This window comes from Mustela putorius, unplaced genomic scaffold (assembly GCF_011764305.1).
Source record: "Mustela putorius furo isolate JIRA1106 unplaced genomic scaffold, ASM1176430v1.1 tig00000698_pilon_pilon_pilon, whole genome shotgun sequence".
Taxonomy (NCBI): domain Eukaryota; kingdom Metazoa; phylum Chordata; class Mammalia; order Carnivora; family Mustelidae; genus Mustela; species Mustela putorius.
In genome coordinates, this window is record NW_025421449.1 from 2,213,144 (window position 1) to 2,230,289 (window position 17,146).

Here is a 17,146-nt window from a genome sequence, read left to right on the forward strand (position 1 = left end):
CCTTTGATGTTCACTGAGAACAGAAAAGCTCTTTTTCAGATTTAGGTCTTCGGCTCCATTGGTAAGAGTTTCCAGAGCTTGAAACACCCCCTTCTGGTACCGCTAGGGAGACACCCTTACAAATACAGTTCCCTTACACCTGTCAATGTCTCCTACAAAAGGGTAGTTTCCACTGGGGTTGGCAGGGCTTCTCATATGTCCGGAATTTCTTAAAAATAACCAGCTTAAAACAATCAGTATGCCAAAGAGGCATCTCTTGGGGGTGACAAAAACTTCCATCCTTCCTTGTTCTGACAGCTCTGTTGTCTGTGTGCGTATATAAGTACTCCCTTGTCTAAGCCCCTGAAGCAGGGGTCCTGAGGTGGGGGCTTTGTCTTATACTTTTTTTGATGCCCCAAGTGCACGGTGCACAGTACCAAAACTTCCACTGATCTGGAAGCGAGTGGCGTCTATGGGAGAGGCAGGGGGCCAGCATCCGCTGAGAGGGAGCAGGAAGGCAGCAGATTTGTGTCTGCAACACAGGTGTAAGGAAAAGTGGGGCTAGAAATCCGATCCAATTACAAGGAGCCTCAGGGGAGAGAGGGGTGCCTGAAAGTATAGCCCCCCTCCCTGCCTCTTTGTTTGGATATTAATTCTTCCATCCCTTTAAGGAACCTGTGGTTTGGGGCTCTAGGAGCAAAAGCTACCAATTGGGGCTGTTCATGAGGGAGGGGGGATAACTATGAATATGGACCACCCACCCCGGCTCTAGAGATTGCTAGCCTGACCTCAGGCACACAGCCCAGTACTAATCCCATCAGTGCGAGAGCAGGGTTAGCCGCCGGAGCCCGCAGGCAGGTGGAGAGTGGGAGTGGTAGGGTGGGGACAGGGGGCCCTCAGATGCTGGGAGCCTGGGTCCTGGGTCCAGACCAAGGGCTGCAGACCCCAGGAGTGTGACACGGTGAGCCAGGCCCTATTCAGTCCCAGAGTCCTTCAGTTTGTTAAAGGATAATTTTCAGGAAAAGGTAAAATCAGGGCTCTCGTGGAGAAATAAAAGCAGCCAAGTGTTACAGGTTTTGTTTCAGTACTAATCAATGAGAGGACCAGGCAAATGTGATAAAGCTTTCAAAAGAGAACTCTAAGAAGGGAAACATTTATAATCAGGCATTTTGAAATAAAGGTGCAAACAGAGAACAGAATTGGCTGTCTCCCAGGGCGGAGGACAAGACCGAATTTGTGCTCCCATGGACAAGAACTGTGCGTTGTTGTCAGGTGTTGAGCTCTCAGTCGTAAAGCAGCTTCCGTGGAATCGGGTTCAGATGAGTCTGAAAGGTGTGCTGTGGACAAGGCCATTTCCATCAAAGCGCCTGTTACAATTATTCTCCTAGTTTGAGGCCTGATCAGGGTCTCTGGTAGAGAGCCTGTCCCAGGGACGGCAGGGAGTCTGGTGGCCCGTCTGATGTTCCGACTGCGTCCCTGTCCCTGGAGTTGGGAGGGCAGCAGCTTGTTTAGGACACACCCCCGGGTGCTGGCTGTGTGACCATCCAAGTGACTGAATGGTCGAGGTCTTTGATGAATCGTATAAGGAAATACTGTTTTCTGCAGAGCAAAGTATACTTTTGGAACTGTTTTCCAAAGGCTTGCTGGGACGGAGATGGGATTCCTTCAGAAGGGTCTTGTTAAATCTCTGGGATCTGAAGATGTGTGGAGGGCGGAGGCCAGTGCATGGGAAGTGCCACCAAGGTCTTGGCATTCCCGACGTGGAGGCCAGTCGCCTAGCAGTCCTCCTTCCCTGGCGTCCCTCCCCATGTCCTCTAACTTTATTGGGGACCTTTATTGGAGAAAAGTAAGCCTGTGTCCTGCTCAGGCTCTCTTGACCATGACTCAGCCTTGGCCAGGGAACACCTCTGCTTCGCCCTCACCGAACACTGTGCCCCTGGGGCTTGCCTTGGAGACTATTATTTCCAGAGGCTTGGTTCCACGTTCCTTCTCCTTACAGCCTACCGGAAAGTGGGTGGGGAGAGTAAATGTCTTCCAGAGGTTCCCGAAAGGCTTCTTAAGTCTGATTCTTCTGCTTACTGCTGGCTTGCCCTATGGGATGTGGAAACAGAAGGGGAAGTTGAGGCAGAGCTTCTCCGCCCTGCGAGGGGCCTGTTCCTCTGGGGGAGGGAGGCTCGCCATGCAGAGGAGATGTTGTGTGTGGACCTACAGCTGCCTCAGGGGGTCTGTGAGCGGTGGGCTCCTGACTTCCTAGCTGCAGAGTTCTGGCCACCTTTCCTCCCAGGGGACCCACAGCTCAGCCCGAGCATTGTGTGGGGAGTTTATCTGGCTGGGATGCTGGAAACACTAATTTCCTGTGGGATTTCATGAAGCCGGTAAGAAGGGTGTCCCTGTGCTGTCCGCTTGGAGCGCCTGCCTGCCTGCCTGTGACCATTTCTGATCTTGATTTGCGGGGCCAGGCCTGTCCTGGTAAGATCAGGGAGGGATCCTGTTCCCGGGATGTATGGTCCCTTTGTGCTAACCCTGGAGGAGGGGCCAAAGCCATCAGTGAAACGCTTCAAACCATCTGATCAGGCCCAGCTCTCAGGCTGAGCTCAGGGCATCCTGCCTCTCACTTTCCTCTTGCATTACCCTGGGGATGTGCTGCACGTATTCATGAAGCTGCAGCTGGTGGCCCAACTCCCTCCTCTCTCCTTCTGACATGCTGCGTGGGCCCCTGATGGACTTCATTTGCCTGTGCCTCATTTTACCCATCCGAACCAGGCCACTTTCCTTAAAGCATCTTCAAATCTCAGGACTGGGGAACCATTTTGAGAGCTTTGAAACGGAAGGAGCAGTTGTGTGCAGCAGGTAGTGAGTGCCTGGTGTATGCCTAGGATGAGGGACAGGCTCACATTCTAGAAGTTTCGGTCTGGCTGCAAAGATAAGCCTCGGCCCATGGAATGGTTTGGGGGCAGTGCTGAAGGAGCTTAGAGGAGGCAGCCCTCCCTGTGGACTGCGGGAAGAGGATTTCTGGAGTGGTTTGGAGCTGAGGCTGCCTCAGGCTGGGGGTGGAGGGGTTTGGTGATGTGGAGCGTGCAGGCCCGATGAGCACACCACCGTGCACAACGGGGTTGTGGATGCAGGAATGAGGGGACAGCCAGGTTGGCAGAGGTCCCCGAGGCAGTAGCTGGGCCCTGGCACAGACAGGAGTGCCGAACAGTGCCTGACAGGGGCACCAGCATAGATTTGAAGGAGGAGAGAATGGGCCCCAGAGCCAGCTGAGGCTGGGGCCCACAGGAAGACTCTGAGGACAGGGACTCTGCACTTTCTCAAATACCACAGTATCATTCCAGTACCTACCACATGTCAGGCACAGGGCTGAGAACCTCGGAGACAGGCGCCATGAATCCTTACTGTGGCCTCAGGCCAGCGGCATTCCTTTGACAGCTGTGGCTCCGAGAAGCCAAGTGACTTGGCTCAGACTAATAAGTGGCTGAGTTAGGATTCAAACCCAGATCTGTCTGATCCTGAAGTTCGTGCTTTCCCCCCACTGCTGCTGTGGTAGAACATGGCGGGGAGCAGCTCTGAGGAGGAGGCGGGGGTGGATCCCAGCCCCCCCGGCCTGGGAGGTAGGGATGGTGCTGCCTGCCCCCCCCAGATGGATCTCTGTATCCGAGTCAGGATTCTGAGGCTTCCCCCCTGGCCTGGCTTCCTCCTCTTGGCTCCTAGCCGTGGCCAGATGTGCCGGCCAGGGCCCCGGAGAGAGGCAGGCACTGTCAGGGGCCCTTTCCTTGCCTGGGGACGACACACCCAACCTCTGGGGCGAGGACTTCCTTGGACAGGGGGTTCCTCCGAGGGCAGAGTAGAGGGAAGATGAGGAGATACAGAAGCCCTTCTGTTGGTACTCACTGAGCTGGTCTACAGCGGGACGCTTCTCGGTAGCCCACTCTGGGGGTGGCAGGCCCGTTGCCTACCATGCTTTCTACCCTGCCAGGCCAGGCTGCCACCACAGAGGTGTTGGATGTGGTTGCTGGAGAGACATTGCCTGGTGTCTCTGAGTGAGTTCCCCCGCCCTGATCTGCTTTGGGGCCCCTTCCTGAGGCTTCCCAGAGGCCCTTCTGGGAAAGTGGGGTCCAGATGGCTGTCAGACCAGGGCCTTGGTAGCCTCAGCCTGGGAGGGTGGCATTCTTTTGGCACATCATTGGGTTAAATATTCATCATAAAGGCCAGTTTGGAACACCACGGAAACACCGTTTTCGTGCCGAGAGAGCGTTGCTTTGCCAGTGCTCCTCCATTTGGGGATACGCCAGCCTCCAGAGCAGTCGCCCTCCCTGCTCTCTGGAAGGACACGAATCCTCCCCCTCCCTCTCTTGTGGATTCTTTCTCTTCTCTCGTCTCTCTCTCCAAAAAGCTTTCCACTCCTCCTTCAGGGCACTCAGAGACCCCCCCCCCCAAAAAACAGAGAAAGCAAAAATCTTCCTACTTTAAGGTCATGGTTCTCCGTGGGGGCAGTGTTGCCTCCCAGGGGACGCTTGGGAGGGTTTGGAGATATTTTTTGGTTATCCCAGCGAGAGGGAATAGGAGGCGTCTGACATCCCCAAGGAGCCCCTGCTGGCTGTTTAACATCCTAAAATGCATGGGACACCCCCAGCCTGAGTGGCCCTGGGGTCCCAGGGGGCCAGCCCAGAGGTGTTAGCGCCAGTTCCCACTTGCTGGCATTCGTTTTTCCAGAGTAGGCCCCACCCCGGGCAGAGAACGGTGCTTCACACAGAAGCACCAATGCTGGGGTTTTGAGTCCTAATGACCATGAGCATCCCAGATGGTGGGGAGAGCTTTGTGGTTGACAGCCTGGCATCTCAGCTGCTGGAGGGGAGGTCACACGCCTGAAATCCCCTTCCTGGGCTGGCCTGATGGACCTGTCCTCTCCTCCCAAAGCGGGAAGTGGAGGTTCTAAACCGACCAAGAGATGCCACTGATTGACCACATCCAGGTTCTAGGCGCTATCCCAGATGCTTGACGTTGGCCTCACCGTCTGTTCTCTGGGGCTTCTCTGCAAGGTTGGTTTGTCTACACTTGGGTGAGAGAGACGGGCTCAGCGGGGTGAGGTCATGGGCACTTTGGGTCTTTCCAGGTCTCCATGGTGCCTCTCTTCACTCTCCAAGAGGCTGACCTGGGACAGAGAGGCTGCTGGGTTTTCTGTTAAGAAACAGAAAAAGTGGGGTGCCTGGGTGGCTCGGTTGCTTAAGCATCTGCCTTCGGCTCAGGACATGAACTCGGGGTCCTGGGATTGAGTCCTGTGTCGGACTCTGTGCTTGGCATGGCATCTGCTTCCGGATTGTCTCTCCCTCTACCCCTCCCCCTGCTCACATGCACTCACTCCCTCTCTCTCTAAAATAAATAAATTAAAAAAAAAAGTACTGCCTATTAAACTCTGATAAAGATGTTTCCTTATCACTTAGAATGTTTATTTTGGAAGAGCCCTTTTAACTTGATCGAGACTTAGGTGTTTATCACGTATTACTTGTGTACACACATAGACGTGACATGTGGGAGAGTAAGGTGTTCCCTTCGCTTCCCCTGGTTGGATCATTCCTTGTCCAAGTCCCTTTCCGCACGGAGCCATCCAAGTGTGTGCTTCCCCGCACAGCATCTCCCCGTGCCATCTGGAGTGTTGGCGAGGCTGCAGGCGCGCCCCACACTTTGGGATTTCCTCCAAGCCGGAACCTGTTCCAAACCCCTGTTTGAAATGGGGATGCCTTCTTGATTTTACTAGAAGGTGGCAATGGAGGTTTTCAGTCAACCAGGACCCCCATTCCTTCCTCAAATCGCCCCTAAATGGTCCACTGCCGGCAATGGCAAGGGGTCACGGTGTCCAGGGAAGCCCCCGGGAATGACATGGGTTTCTTGCTCATGGGGGCAGTGCCAACACGGTCTAAGTGCCTCTGACCCGCCGTGATGGGGAATGGGGGAAGAAGAGCGTCTGAGACACGTGCGGTGGACAGAGTTGCTGCATCCTCTCTTGTTGGAATGGTCGGGACTGGGGGATGGAGGACTGGTCCTGGGGCCTGAGGCTGAGGAAAGGGCGGGACAGGTGACTGTAGCCAGCCTGTCTTCCCAGCAGGGCTACGCCCACTCCGTTCGGGTTCACAGCCATAAGTGACCCAGGAAGGCACGTGAGCAGAGGCTGGACGTGAACTCTGACGGCAGCGGCTGTGCTCGGGTGGGCTCCGCCGTCGCTACAGGCCTGCTCTTCTCTGGTCAGAGGGGGGTAACGGGCCATGCTCCTTGGAGCTCCTGCGAGGAATGGCTGACCCTTAGAACCGGAGCGGAGAGTGTCCAAGATGAGCACCCCATAGTCCCAGAAAGGAAGTGCTCAGCAAACACCACCCAAACACCCCAGAACTGACAGCGGGGGTGTGTTAAAGGGACACAGGAGCCAACCGAGAGAGCTCCCGAGGGCCAAAGCTGGGACAATTGGTGCAACAAAATCAATAATGTAGCATTGAATTATAACCCACAGCATGAAATCCATATTTGCGGGTCCATACTGAAATCCATATTTGCGGGTCCATACTGAAATCCATATTTGCGGGTTCATACTGAAATCCATATTTGCGGGTCCATACTGAAATCCATATTTGCGGGTCCATACTGAAATCCATATTTGCGGGTTCATACTGAAATCCATATTTGCGGGTCCATACTGAAATCCATATTTGCGGGTCCATACTGAAATCCATATTTGCGGGTCCATACTGATAAAAGACAGAATAAATAGACAGATGGGAGGAGAAGAATTCCAAGTAATGGGCGGAGATACTCTGTCCCCAGGAAGGTGGATTTGAACTCCCACTCCTGCAGCAGGGGCCGTGTACAGTGACTCTGTCCTGAAGAGCACGGCACGGGGGTGGCCGCTGTCCCAGCAGGCGGTGGAGGTCAGCCTCGCCAGGGACGGGTCCTGCCGGCACCAGGGGCCCTGACATCACGTGGGGAAGGGGGCCCTTCAGCTCTGTGGCCTTCCTCTCCTCGGCCCGTGCCCCCCAACTAACTGTGAGACAGACATCAGATGTGCCCCCGTCGACGGACCATGTGTTCAACACCTCACTGGAATTCCTCGGAGCTGTTGAGGTCATCAGAACCCTGGGAAGTCTGAGGAACGATCAGGAGGAACAGTCTGGAGCAGCCCACGGCGGTGTGGTGACAAAATGTAACCTGGGGTCCTACATGTGGTCTTGGAGCAGAAACAAAGGACATTAGGGGGAAACCAGGGAAATCTGAAACAAACATGGGCTTTTGTTACCAATAACGTGTCCTGTCGGTTCAGTCGTTGTGGCAAAGGTACTGTGGTCAAGGCTGACGTTAATCACAGGGGAGTCAGGGCCTGGGGCCCTCGGAAGCTCTCTGGAATCTGCTGGCAGCTTTTCTGGAAATCTAAAGCTGTTCTAAAATCAAAAGTATACTAATTAGAAAGAAAAGAAGGGTTAGTGCTTCTTTCGGAGAAGGTGGCTGGGAGGAACCCATGGGGTTGGCAGGGGCTGTGGCAGCATCGGCCCTTCCGTGGTGGCATCAGCCCTTCCATGGCAGTTCATGTCCTCTCCTGTCTGAGCAGGGAGTGGGTTTGGGACCTCGGGGTTGCTCTGTCCCAGCACGGCCGCTCCCATCTGGGACCTGACTGCCCCTGGCTGACATGCCTCCCCAGAGCTCCTTGGGAACTGTATTCCCTAGCAATGTGGGTACTCAGGGCTGGTCAGGGACCATTCTGCCCTGGACCCCATCTCTGCACAGACAAGGAGAAGCCCATCTTGGCCTGGTCCAGAAGGGAAGGCTGCCAGCTGCCCTTCCGTGGGCTCCCTGGGGCCTAGCTCTCCCTTCCAGCCCTAGACAGAAGCCCAGGCATTTCTGCTGGAGCCACCCTGAGTCTGTCCCTCCCTTTGGACAGGAAAACAGATGCAGCGCTCCCACCCCAATTAGACCCTCTTTTGCTTCTTCTTGCTCCCTGGGCTTGACCACAAAGCTCCTTCCTACCCCCCACTCCGGGAGGCCTGCCCATGCTTACAGGAGAACAGGGAAGGGGCTCTTGCTGCCACTCCCTGCCTAACTGTGTTGCTGTTGACTGGGTGTGGAAACCCACTTTCCCATCTTCTCTCCCAGGCCAGAGAAAGCCCACTCCAGCCAGCCTCCACAGGGACTGGTTCTGGAAAGCAGCTGGCTTTTAGGGGCAAGAGTCACAAAGATCTGAGCGTAAATCTGAGCCTTCCTAGCTGGGTGGAGTTACTCAGTTGGAGTTACTGGGTTACTGGAGTACTGGAGTTACTGGAGTTACTCAGTTACTCTGGAGTTTCTGGGTGGAGCCATGGGCGAGTTACTCAGCCTCTCTGAGCCCCGGCTTTATCACCTGTGAAGAGGGAACAATTCCTCTCTCCATGAGGTTGGTATGAGGTTGTATGCAAGCCCTCAGCATGGCGCCCCACACATAGTAGGTGTTCAACGAACAGCAGCTCTTCCTGCAAGCCTAGTGGTTTCTGGCTTCTGCTATGTTATCACATAGCTTCTCCCTTCTTCTCTTTTGTCTCCCCTTGGCCACAGAGAGTCCTGACCTTTGCCTGTTTTTCTAGTATATACCCAGGCGCTGTCCTAAGCCAGTACATGAAGTGGAACCCTAACCCGGGGCTCTTGGCAGATGACGATGAACTTGGCTGAGGTAGGGAAGCAAGGAGATCAGACACAGGGTTCTTTTTTGCCCGGTGGGTGTGTCTGGCTGCTGTCACACTGGGGCCCACCACCAGGGGAAGCGATTCCTGGTCTCCCCAGAGCTGGCACGCTGGTCTGACCGCTGGCATTTGGGAGGCAGCTGTCCGTGGAGGGCAGAGGCTGACAGAGCCAGTTCTTGATCGCCCAGCCAGACCAGAGCCTGTCAGGAAGCCGCCTGTGGGTGTGAGCCAGCGGTCCTAGGCCTCTCAGGTAGCTGTGCCTCCCCTGGCTGTGGTCCCAGCATCCACTGGCTCACGGCTGTGGCTGGGACCCACATGCCAGGCGGCTTCTGTGGTTCTGGGGGGACATGGCAGCCCCGTCCAGCCGCCTCCTCGGTCCTGTGCAAGCGGTCAGGACAGCTTCAGCTGAATCCAAGCCCTAAGGTCCTGCTCAAGGGCTGGGGCCGATCAGGGTGTGTGCAAATGAGTGTGCCAGGGCCCCAGAGACGGACCAGACCAGGGGATGTGGAATGGCAGGGCTAACCCCATCTTTTTTTTTTTTTTTTTGTAAAATAGAATGACTTTATTTTCAGCACCCTTATGTAGTGTGAGAAAAGACTAGACTGTCGTTCACGGCTGAACTGTGCTTCTTTACCCTCTTCAGAGCTATTTGTCCATTCTTGTGCCTTAGGCCACCTTTTGGAGATCGCTTTCCATCTTCCTTTGCTGCAGACCCCTCAATGGGGTCTGTGTAACTGTCTCGGCTTCTGTTTCCTTCATAATGTCTTCTTTCATCACGGTTCGTAAAAGCTGGTTTCCGGCGCCGAGGACCATGGGCCGGGGGGTTCTTTTATTTTGGTGCTTTGACGGTATTACTTCAGCGTCTCCCCTTGTCGTTGTTGAAAACCTACTCCTAACCAGATGGCCCTTCCTTGGCAAGTGGCCCGTCCTCTCTCTTCTTGGCGCCCGGAAGGTTTTGTCTGTGACTGACGTGAGCATGGGGGGGGTTGGCCCCCAGAGACCATGGCCACCGTCTCGCCCCAGGAAGAGACCGGGTATGGTCAGTGGGACTTCAAAGAGAGACTTGAGGCCAGTGGGGGAGGCTGAATGGGGCCCATGGCACCCAGAATTTTCCAAAGGGCTAGCGCATGCATTGCCGAAAGTGAGCCAGCATGAGCTGGGAAGAAATTCTCCATCCCGGGTGGGGCTGGCCTCAGCTTTCTTGATCACCACTGGCCTCAGGGCTCTCTTGCTGGCTCCATAGGATTCCTGCTTTTCTCTCTCCTGCACCAAACCTCGGCCCATCTTCTCCAAAGGGCCACAGCCTTCTTGGGTGAGGCCCTTTCTGGGTTCTCCAGCAAGCCATCCCCGCCCCTCCAGCCCATATATACCCCATCTCCTTTTCTCCCAACTCCTGGGATCTGAGTCCACCCGTCACCTGAAACATTTGGTTGCTAGATTATTTCAGAGTGCTGTGCTGTGCCGAGCAAGGTCCTTCTGGATGGAGAGACCTTGTCTCTGTCCCTTTCTGCTCGCTCTGTATTGCATTTAGGCCAGTTACCCCAGAGTGGGAGGTGGCATCACGAGGCCCCACTCAGTCTCCACCAGTGTTGGACACTCGGGCTCTGATTCTACCTCCCTTTCAGAGAGGTGGCAGCCTCCTCCCCATTTGCATGTGAGGGGACCTCCCTGTGTCCTGCGCTGGAGATGCCAGTCACAGGAGCAGAAGTCACTGGAGGCTTTGATAGGTGGGTTTGCCCTGTCAAGTATGGGGACAGCTGTGAAGGATATGGCCAGATCCTGGCAGGGATCTGCCTGGCCCGCTTTGGAGCCAGACGGAGCAGGAAGACAATGGCCCTGAGAATTTCCAAATGCCCAGAGGCCTTACAGATGCCTCCACCCAAGCATTCCAGGGACTGCTCTCTTTTCCGGCCTGGGGGCAACCGTGGGTTTACATGTGTCCATGTGGGGCGCAGATGCGTCTTTGGTGTGCGTGCTTACAGGGCATGTCAGGGGGTCTGAGACGCTGACTGCACCCCATGTAGGAGAAAAGCCATGTTCTGAGTTGGAGGGGCTGAGATGTGAAGGTTCAGGTAAAAGTTATCCTGCGGCAGGTTGAGGATGATTTCAGCAGAAGACCAAATAATTCTTAGGTTGGAATTCTGTTAGGGAGAAACTGTACGTGTGGCCAATGGCCCCTTCCCCCCATAGAACTCCCCTCTACCACACAGTTCTCCTAGGGTAAGTCAGGGGCACGTAGTTTGAGAAGGACGTCGTCTCTTTCTGCATTTGGACACTCTGCCCCTGAGATGTGTGCTGGGGAGTGGAGGAGGGTGGAAGGGAACACTGCTGCCCAGCATAGGGAATGAGAGTGGGTATGGTCAGTGGGGTGGGTGGGGGCTGTGTTCCACGGCAGGCACTGGTGTTTGTTCTCAGTTGGGTCCAGACATGGGTGCCAGCTAGGCCCCGGTGGAAGGAAGCCGGACACAGCCTGCTCTGAGGTCCGCATGCTCCCGAGTTGGGGCAGCTTCCCGTTCTGGGGGAGCGGTGGGGGTGCTGTGTGGCACACCCGGCTTCGGCTGCCAGAGACCTGCTCTGTCTTTGGCTGGCCCTGGAACAGGCCTCCCATCGCCTCCTGGCTTTCCCCTCCCTGTGGGACTCTCACATACCGGCTTGGCAGCGCCGTTCCTCTCCATTGGGCAGACAGCAGTCCCTTTGTGGGTTGTAGGCTGGTTCCTTTGCTCATGAGCTGAAGTGGGGAGAACAGGGCCACGTATGAAATGCCCTCCAGCTCCTGGGAAGACGTGCAGGCAGGAGTCAAAGACTGGGACCCACTTCTGCCTCTGCTGTGTGTGGACCACTCAATTGTTCCCAGATGTGTTGTTGGCATGAGAGGTCCATGTGCCAGCACTAGGTCGGCCATTAGGATCCCCACTCCAGAAACAGAAACAAGTCCTAAGAAGTTGCCTGATGTGCCCTGAGCCTCCCAGCATCCAAGGCAGAGGTAGGATTTGAACCCAGGACTCCGGTCCCAGTAGCTGCATTGCTTTACCAGTGCTGTGTGCCAACACTGACTTTATGAGCGAGTCATTCCTCCCCCTGGGGTTGTGTCTAACGAGGCGATCAGTTTCATAAGTCGTGGCCCATCACACACAGACATCGGGGATGATGCTTTTAGATATGCGGAATAATGTTTCATGAAAGAAGTGACATATAAGCAGTATATTCAGGATGATTACGATTTTGTAAAATGAGCCCACGCGTGTGCATGTACATATGCGCACAAACACACACACATGTGCACATGGCGGGAAGCGCGATAACTGGTTATCCTCAATCTATCTGGCCGATGGTTGATTTTCTTTGACCATTTTTGTACTTTTCAAAGTTCATAGGGCAAAGTGTCTTCAGAAAAAATGTTAAAACAAAATAGCTGGAATTGTTCAAGGGGCATCCTCAGGAGATGGACCTTCAGGAGAGAGGGGGCTTCCTGTCCTTGGGAGTGGACAGGCTGAGGCTTGTCTATCTGTCGTGGACACTGTCCCGGGGGTGTCCTGATTAGGGGAGTGGGAGGGACGGCACTCTTTGGTAGACGGTGCCTGGCATGGCCCCACGGCTCCTTGGGGCTATGGGAGAAGGGAGCTTCCCGATGCCGTGCTCCTCGACTTGAATGTGGCCAAGAATCCCTGGGGATTGTGGTTGTATCACAGGCTCTGACTTGGGAGGCGGGCCTGAGACTCTGCGTTTCCAAGAGTTTCCCTTGGATCTGCTCTGGAAAAGTTCCCTGGGCCCTGCAGAACAGACGATTCCAGTGGCGACTAGAAGGGTACACTGGGCTGTGAGGATGAGCAACCTGGCCCAGGTGACATTTGTGGAAGGACCCTCCCCAGCTGTGGAAAGATAAGTGTTTTTCAGAGGGCTGAGTGAGACCTGGGGCCCCCTCACACTGGCTTCACGGAGAGAGTGCTCAGGTGGAACCAGGAGGGCTGGGATCTGAATCCCAGCTGCTGCTCCTTAGCTGTGTGTCCTGGGGAAGGCCATTTTGCCTCTCTGCCTCAGTTTCTCCATTGGTACAGTAGGGCTAAGAATGCTGCTGCGAAGGCCGTGGTGAGGATGGGTTGGGATGGCGTGGGTCAGGTACCCGGCTCAGGACCCGCTCTGTGGTCGGCTCTTAACCCACGCTTGCTTCCCCTCAAATTACCCGCTCGTTTCTTCTGACAGGTGGATGAGATTTACCATGATGAGTCTCTGGGGGCCCACATAAACATCGCGCTGGTCCGCTTGATCATGGTTGGCTACCGACAGGTAAGCCCCCTGCCAACAGTCAGGGTCTTGGGGGAGAAGGGGTGTGGGGCCGGTGCATTGGCCTGGCTGTGGGGTGGGGTGGCGTTGGTCAGCGTCTAGGAAGCATTTTGTTTCCAGAATCAGAACCCTGAGACCATTAGAACTGAGGCTTCGGAAGCAGGGGCATTTGGGGGTGTTACACAGGGATTGAGGGATTCCCCCCAAACTCCTAAATGGACAGTCCTACAGCCTCACAGCTGGAGAGCCCTCTTCTGGAGAAATCGATGCAGAGATGGGCTCAGAGTGGGGCAGTGACCAAGACAGGGTCTGCTCTGGTTGATCGCTGGGGCCCTGGGCTCTGCAGTCTTAGACTCTCTCATTCTCCCCCGGACAGGGGGTAGCAACAGAACTTTCCTCCAGGGGGCTGTGGTGAGGATAAAATGAGACCGTGAACGTAAAGTCTGAAAGAAGTGCTCAGCCCAACACCTGCCTTGCGAGCCGGTTGAGGGATGAGAGAGCATGTGTGTTGAGTTCTTGGTGGACAGGTGGCCCAGCGTAGGGCCTGAAGTGGGAGGGCTGTGTGCCAGCGGCTGGAGTTGGGGCTCCTGGTGACCAGGAACCCACTCTGCGGTCCTCTGGGCCTCAGTGTCCTCTACCGGTGGGAGGGGAGCGACGGGTGCCCCCTGCATTCTGGGGGCTACGGCGATCACCCCTCTGCTGCCACTCTTGGCCCCTGCAGTCTCTGAGCCTGATTGAGCGTGGGAACCCGTCTCGCAGCCTGGAGCAGGTGTGTCGCTGGGCGCACTCTCAGCAGCGCCAAGACCCCAGCCACTCAGAGCACCACGACCACGTGGTCTTCCTCACCCGGCAGGACTTCGGGCCCTCAGGTACGTAGGTGCGGTATTAGCTGTGGCTGGGTGTGCGCAGCCGTAGGGCCGAGGCCTGGGGCCGGGCTCTCTGGAGCCACCCCAAGGTGGTTCGAGGGGCCAGGCTCCCTGTTGACAGAGAGAGTCCTGGGGCTCTGGGGATAGGACCTGACCGGACAGGTGGCTAAGCTTGAAGTGGTTTCCTGGAGATCAGGGAAGTGAATGGGTCCCCATTCTGGTCCCTGCGGTTTTGGCTGAGCCTGCTGATGGCTCAGCCGCATGTGTTTGTTGACTGACCAACTGACTGGCCTCAGTGCCTAGGGCTCTGGGCTAGACTGGAAGCGTGGAAGTCGGGTGTGTGCAGGCTTGGGGCATCTGGAAATCTCACTGCCTTGATCAGAGGAGGGGATGACAGAGGCCTGGAAGCTGCAGGGGAGCTGTAGAGCTTCATGATGTGGGAGCATTATGATGTGGAGGGAGGGGATGGACTTTGCAAAGATCTTTCATCCTCTAGGCACTCTTTGGCAGCGACCACGTCACATGTCCCTATAGTGGCTGGCTGGGCCCAGACCTCGCTGAGTCCTGCCTCGCTTTCCTGTGACTTCCCTCTGCCCCCTCTCCCTCTCCCCGGCAGGGTATGCGCCTGTCACCGGCATGTGCCACCCCCTGAGAAGCTGTACCCTTAACCATGAGGACGGCTTCTCCTCAGCCTTCGTGGTGGCCCATGAGACTGGCCACGTGTAAGTGTGCGTAAGCGGCACCGGGAAGGCGGGCTGCGCCGTGAGCACCGAGGAGTTCTGTGGGGGTGGGTGGCTTAATCTCAGATGGGGCTCCCATCGCAGGGTCTTGGGAGAGGCCAGGGAAGGTGCCCATGTGTTGAGGCCCAGCCATGATGGCCGGGGACCTGGGGCCCAGAGGGCGATTCTGGGCCTGCCTTGGGACTGGCCCTCAAATCCCAGGGCCATGGAAAACCAGATGTGACCCCACCTTTGGCCCCACCATGCCATCCTAGGCAGTGGTCTGTTCCCTGGATGGTCTCTATCACTCTCCCATCCATACCTTGAGGCCCTTCGGACAGCTGTCCTGGCCCACACTGCAGGGCTCGCCTGAGCCCGTCATAAACAGGCACTCAGAGCCTCAGGCCCAGGGCCAGGCTGGCAGCTGGCACTCTTGGTCTTTGGACCTGGCTTTTGTTTAGAGCATAGCCATTCATGCCTTCAACCAGTATTTCTCGAGCACGCACTGTGCACCAGGCTCTGTGGTAGGACTGGATTGCCGCGGAGAATAGGACAGAGAAGCTTCATTCTGGGAGAAAGCAAATCCACCACTGTCATCCAGGTTGTCCTTTGGTAACGTGCACCTGCGTAGTCGTGCCTTCTGGCCTCGTCTGCCCGCTGGGCAGAACTGTGGGATGTACCCCGGGCTCTTCTGTAGCGCACGCATGTGGAGTGAGGGCTCCTTCCTGCCAGGGGAAGGACCTGGGCAGGAGGGGGGTGCTGGGCCATCCCGGAGAGGGTCTGCCCCCTGCTGTCTCCCACCCCCCTCTCCATGCCAACCCTGTCAGCCCAGGAGGCCAGTGGGGACTCCATGCCAGTTCCGCCCCTCACTGAGGCCCCAGCTTCCTCCTCTCCCGTGTGGAGGTTGACACACAGGAATCCTCAGGGTCCCCTTATGCCCTGGAAGCCCATGGGTCCACATATTTTAGAGTTGGGAGATTGTCCTCCTGTGTGTGGGAGGTGTGGGGGGTGGTCCACTCTTCATGGAGCAGAGCCTCTCCCTGTGGAGAGACAAGGACAGCCTTAGTAGCCCACGTGTCTCTCTGGTGGTCAAGGCCAGACGCCACCACCTGGGAGTATTTGAGAATTTAGAGCCTCTGGCCTTTGGCATTCAATAGCAGTGATAAAAAACCAGACTTTACAATTTAAACTATCACTGTGGTAGGTGCATACCATGTATAAAGCTCTGTGCTCTGTACTCTGGGGTCTTGGAGAAGCTTAAGAGACGGTGTGGAGACGCTCAGGAAATGAGGTTGAACTGAACCAAATGAGTGAGACCTGGTCTTTGCACCTTGCAGGCCTTGGGTCTGTTGGGGAGATGTGGAGGGCATGCGAGTTGCTAGTGGCAGGACAGCTGGCTTCTGCTGTGGGAGGTCGACCCTTGGGCAGGGTGGCCAGGGAGCACGTCCTCAGTAGGAGTGGGGCTTGAGCTGGCCTCGGAAACCATGAGGATATGGCTGGAGTTTGAGGAGAATGCAGGAAGGCAAAATGAGCCCAGCCCCATTGGGAAGCAGGGTGGGGCTTCAGCTTCCATCCAGAGGGGTGGTCCTCGCCCCTGCACGGTGGGGAAACTGAGGCCAGGAGGAACAGTCTGAAGCCTGGCCAGGGCATGCTGTCCTATTGCTGGCCCGCCTGCCTGTCTTCACAGGTGTGAAGTGCCCTGGTGTGACTCGGGGCTCCCTTCTGTACCCCACCCTCGCCCTCCAGGCTCGGCATGGAGCATGACGGCCAGGGGAACGGCTGTGCCGACGAGACCAGCCTGGGCAGCGTCATGGCACCCCTGGTGCAGGCTGCCTTCCACCGCTTCCACTGGTCCCGCTGCAGCAAAGTGGAACTCAGCCGCTACCTCCCGTAGGTCACCGCCACCTCCTGGCTGGGGACGGGAGCTTGCAGCCTGCCACCTCACCTCCCCCTGCCCCCAGCATCTCTGTCTCCGTACCACCCTGACCCTGACACCTGTGCTGCATTTCCAGCCTTGCTGCTTAGCTCCTGGGCCTCCAGGGACGTTGAGGCCAAGGACAAGCTTTAGATCCAGGAGCTCAAGGCCAGGCGGGGCCAGTGTGGGCCGGGATGCTGTCACTAACCTCGTGCGGCAGCTGGCCAGGGTCCTGAGTAATGTGGGAAGGGCTGCCTTTCCTTCCCTCCATGCAGTGAGCCCTCTGATTGCCCAGGAACAGGCCCTTCCTCCCAGGAAGACACAGCGCCTAGCATAGGGCAGCAGGGGCCGGTTCCTGCAGGCCGTCTTTGCTCCTTAAAGCCTTCACCTCCTTGTCTCCACTGGCAGCTCCTACGACTGCCTCCTCGATGACCCCTTTGTGCCCACCTGGCCCCGGCCCCAGGAGCTGCCAGGTGTCGACTACTCAATGGACGAGCAATGCCGCTTTGACTTTGGCTCTGGATACCACACCTGTTCTGCGGTGAGTTCCTGCCGGCCTCTGCCTGCTGGAGTGCCCAGGCTGTGTCCTCCAGTGACCCTGACTGGGCCTCCACAGGGCACCTTCCTCCCAACTGGCCAGGTGGCCTAGTGATGGGCCCATAGGCTTGGTATTACCTGCAACGGTGGGGGGTG

General features: G+C 56.5%; 1 protein-coding gene across 2 annotated transcripts in view; it reads left to right on the plus strand.

Annotated features, from left to right (window-relative positions):
* Positions 1 to 17,146, plus strand: part of ADAMTS14 (ADAM metallopeptidase with thrombospondin type 1 motif 14) — a 72,678-nt gene that overhangs the window by 28,480 nt on the left and 27,052 nt on the right. For both annotated transcript variants that reach the window (XM_004769511.3, XM_045083454.1), the window contains exons 5-9: positions 12,873 to 12,956; positions 13,675 to 13,822; positions 14,436 to 14,541; positions 16,285 to 16,428; positions 16,862 to 16,994. In XM_004769511.3, coding sequence (XP_004769568.1) covers positions 12,873 to 12,956; positions 13,675 to 13,822; positions 14,436 to 14,541; positions 16,285 to 16,428; positions 16,862 to 16,994 — 615 coding nt within the window. The remainder of the gene's footprint in view (positions 1 to 12,872; positions 12,957 to 13,674; positions 13,823 to 14,435; positions 14,542 to 16,284; positions 16,429 to 16,861; positions 16,995 to 17,146) is intronic.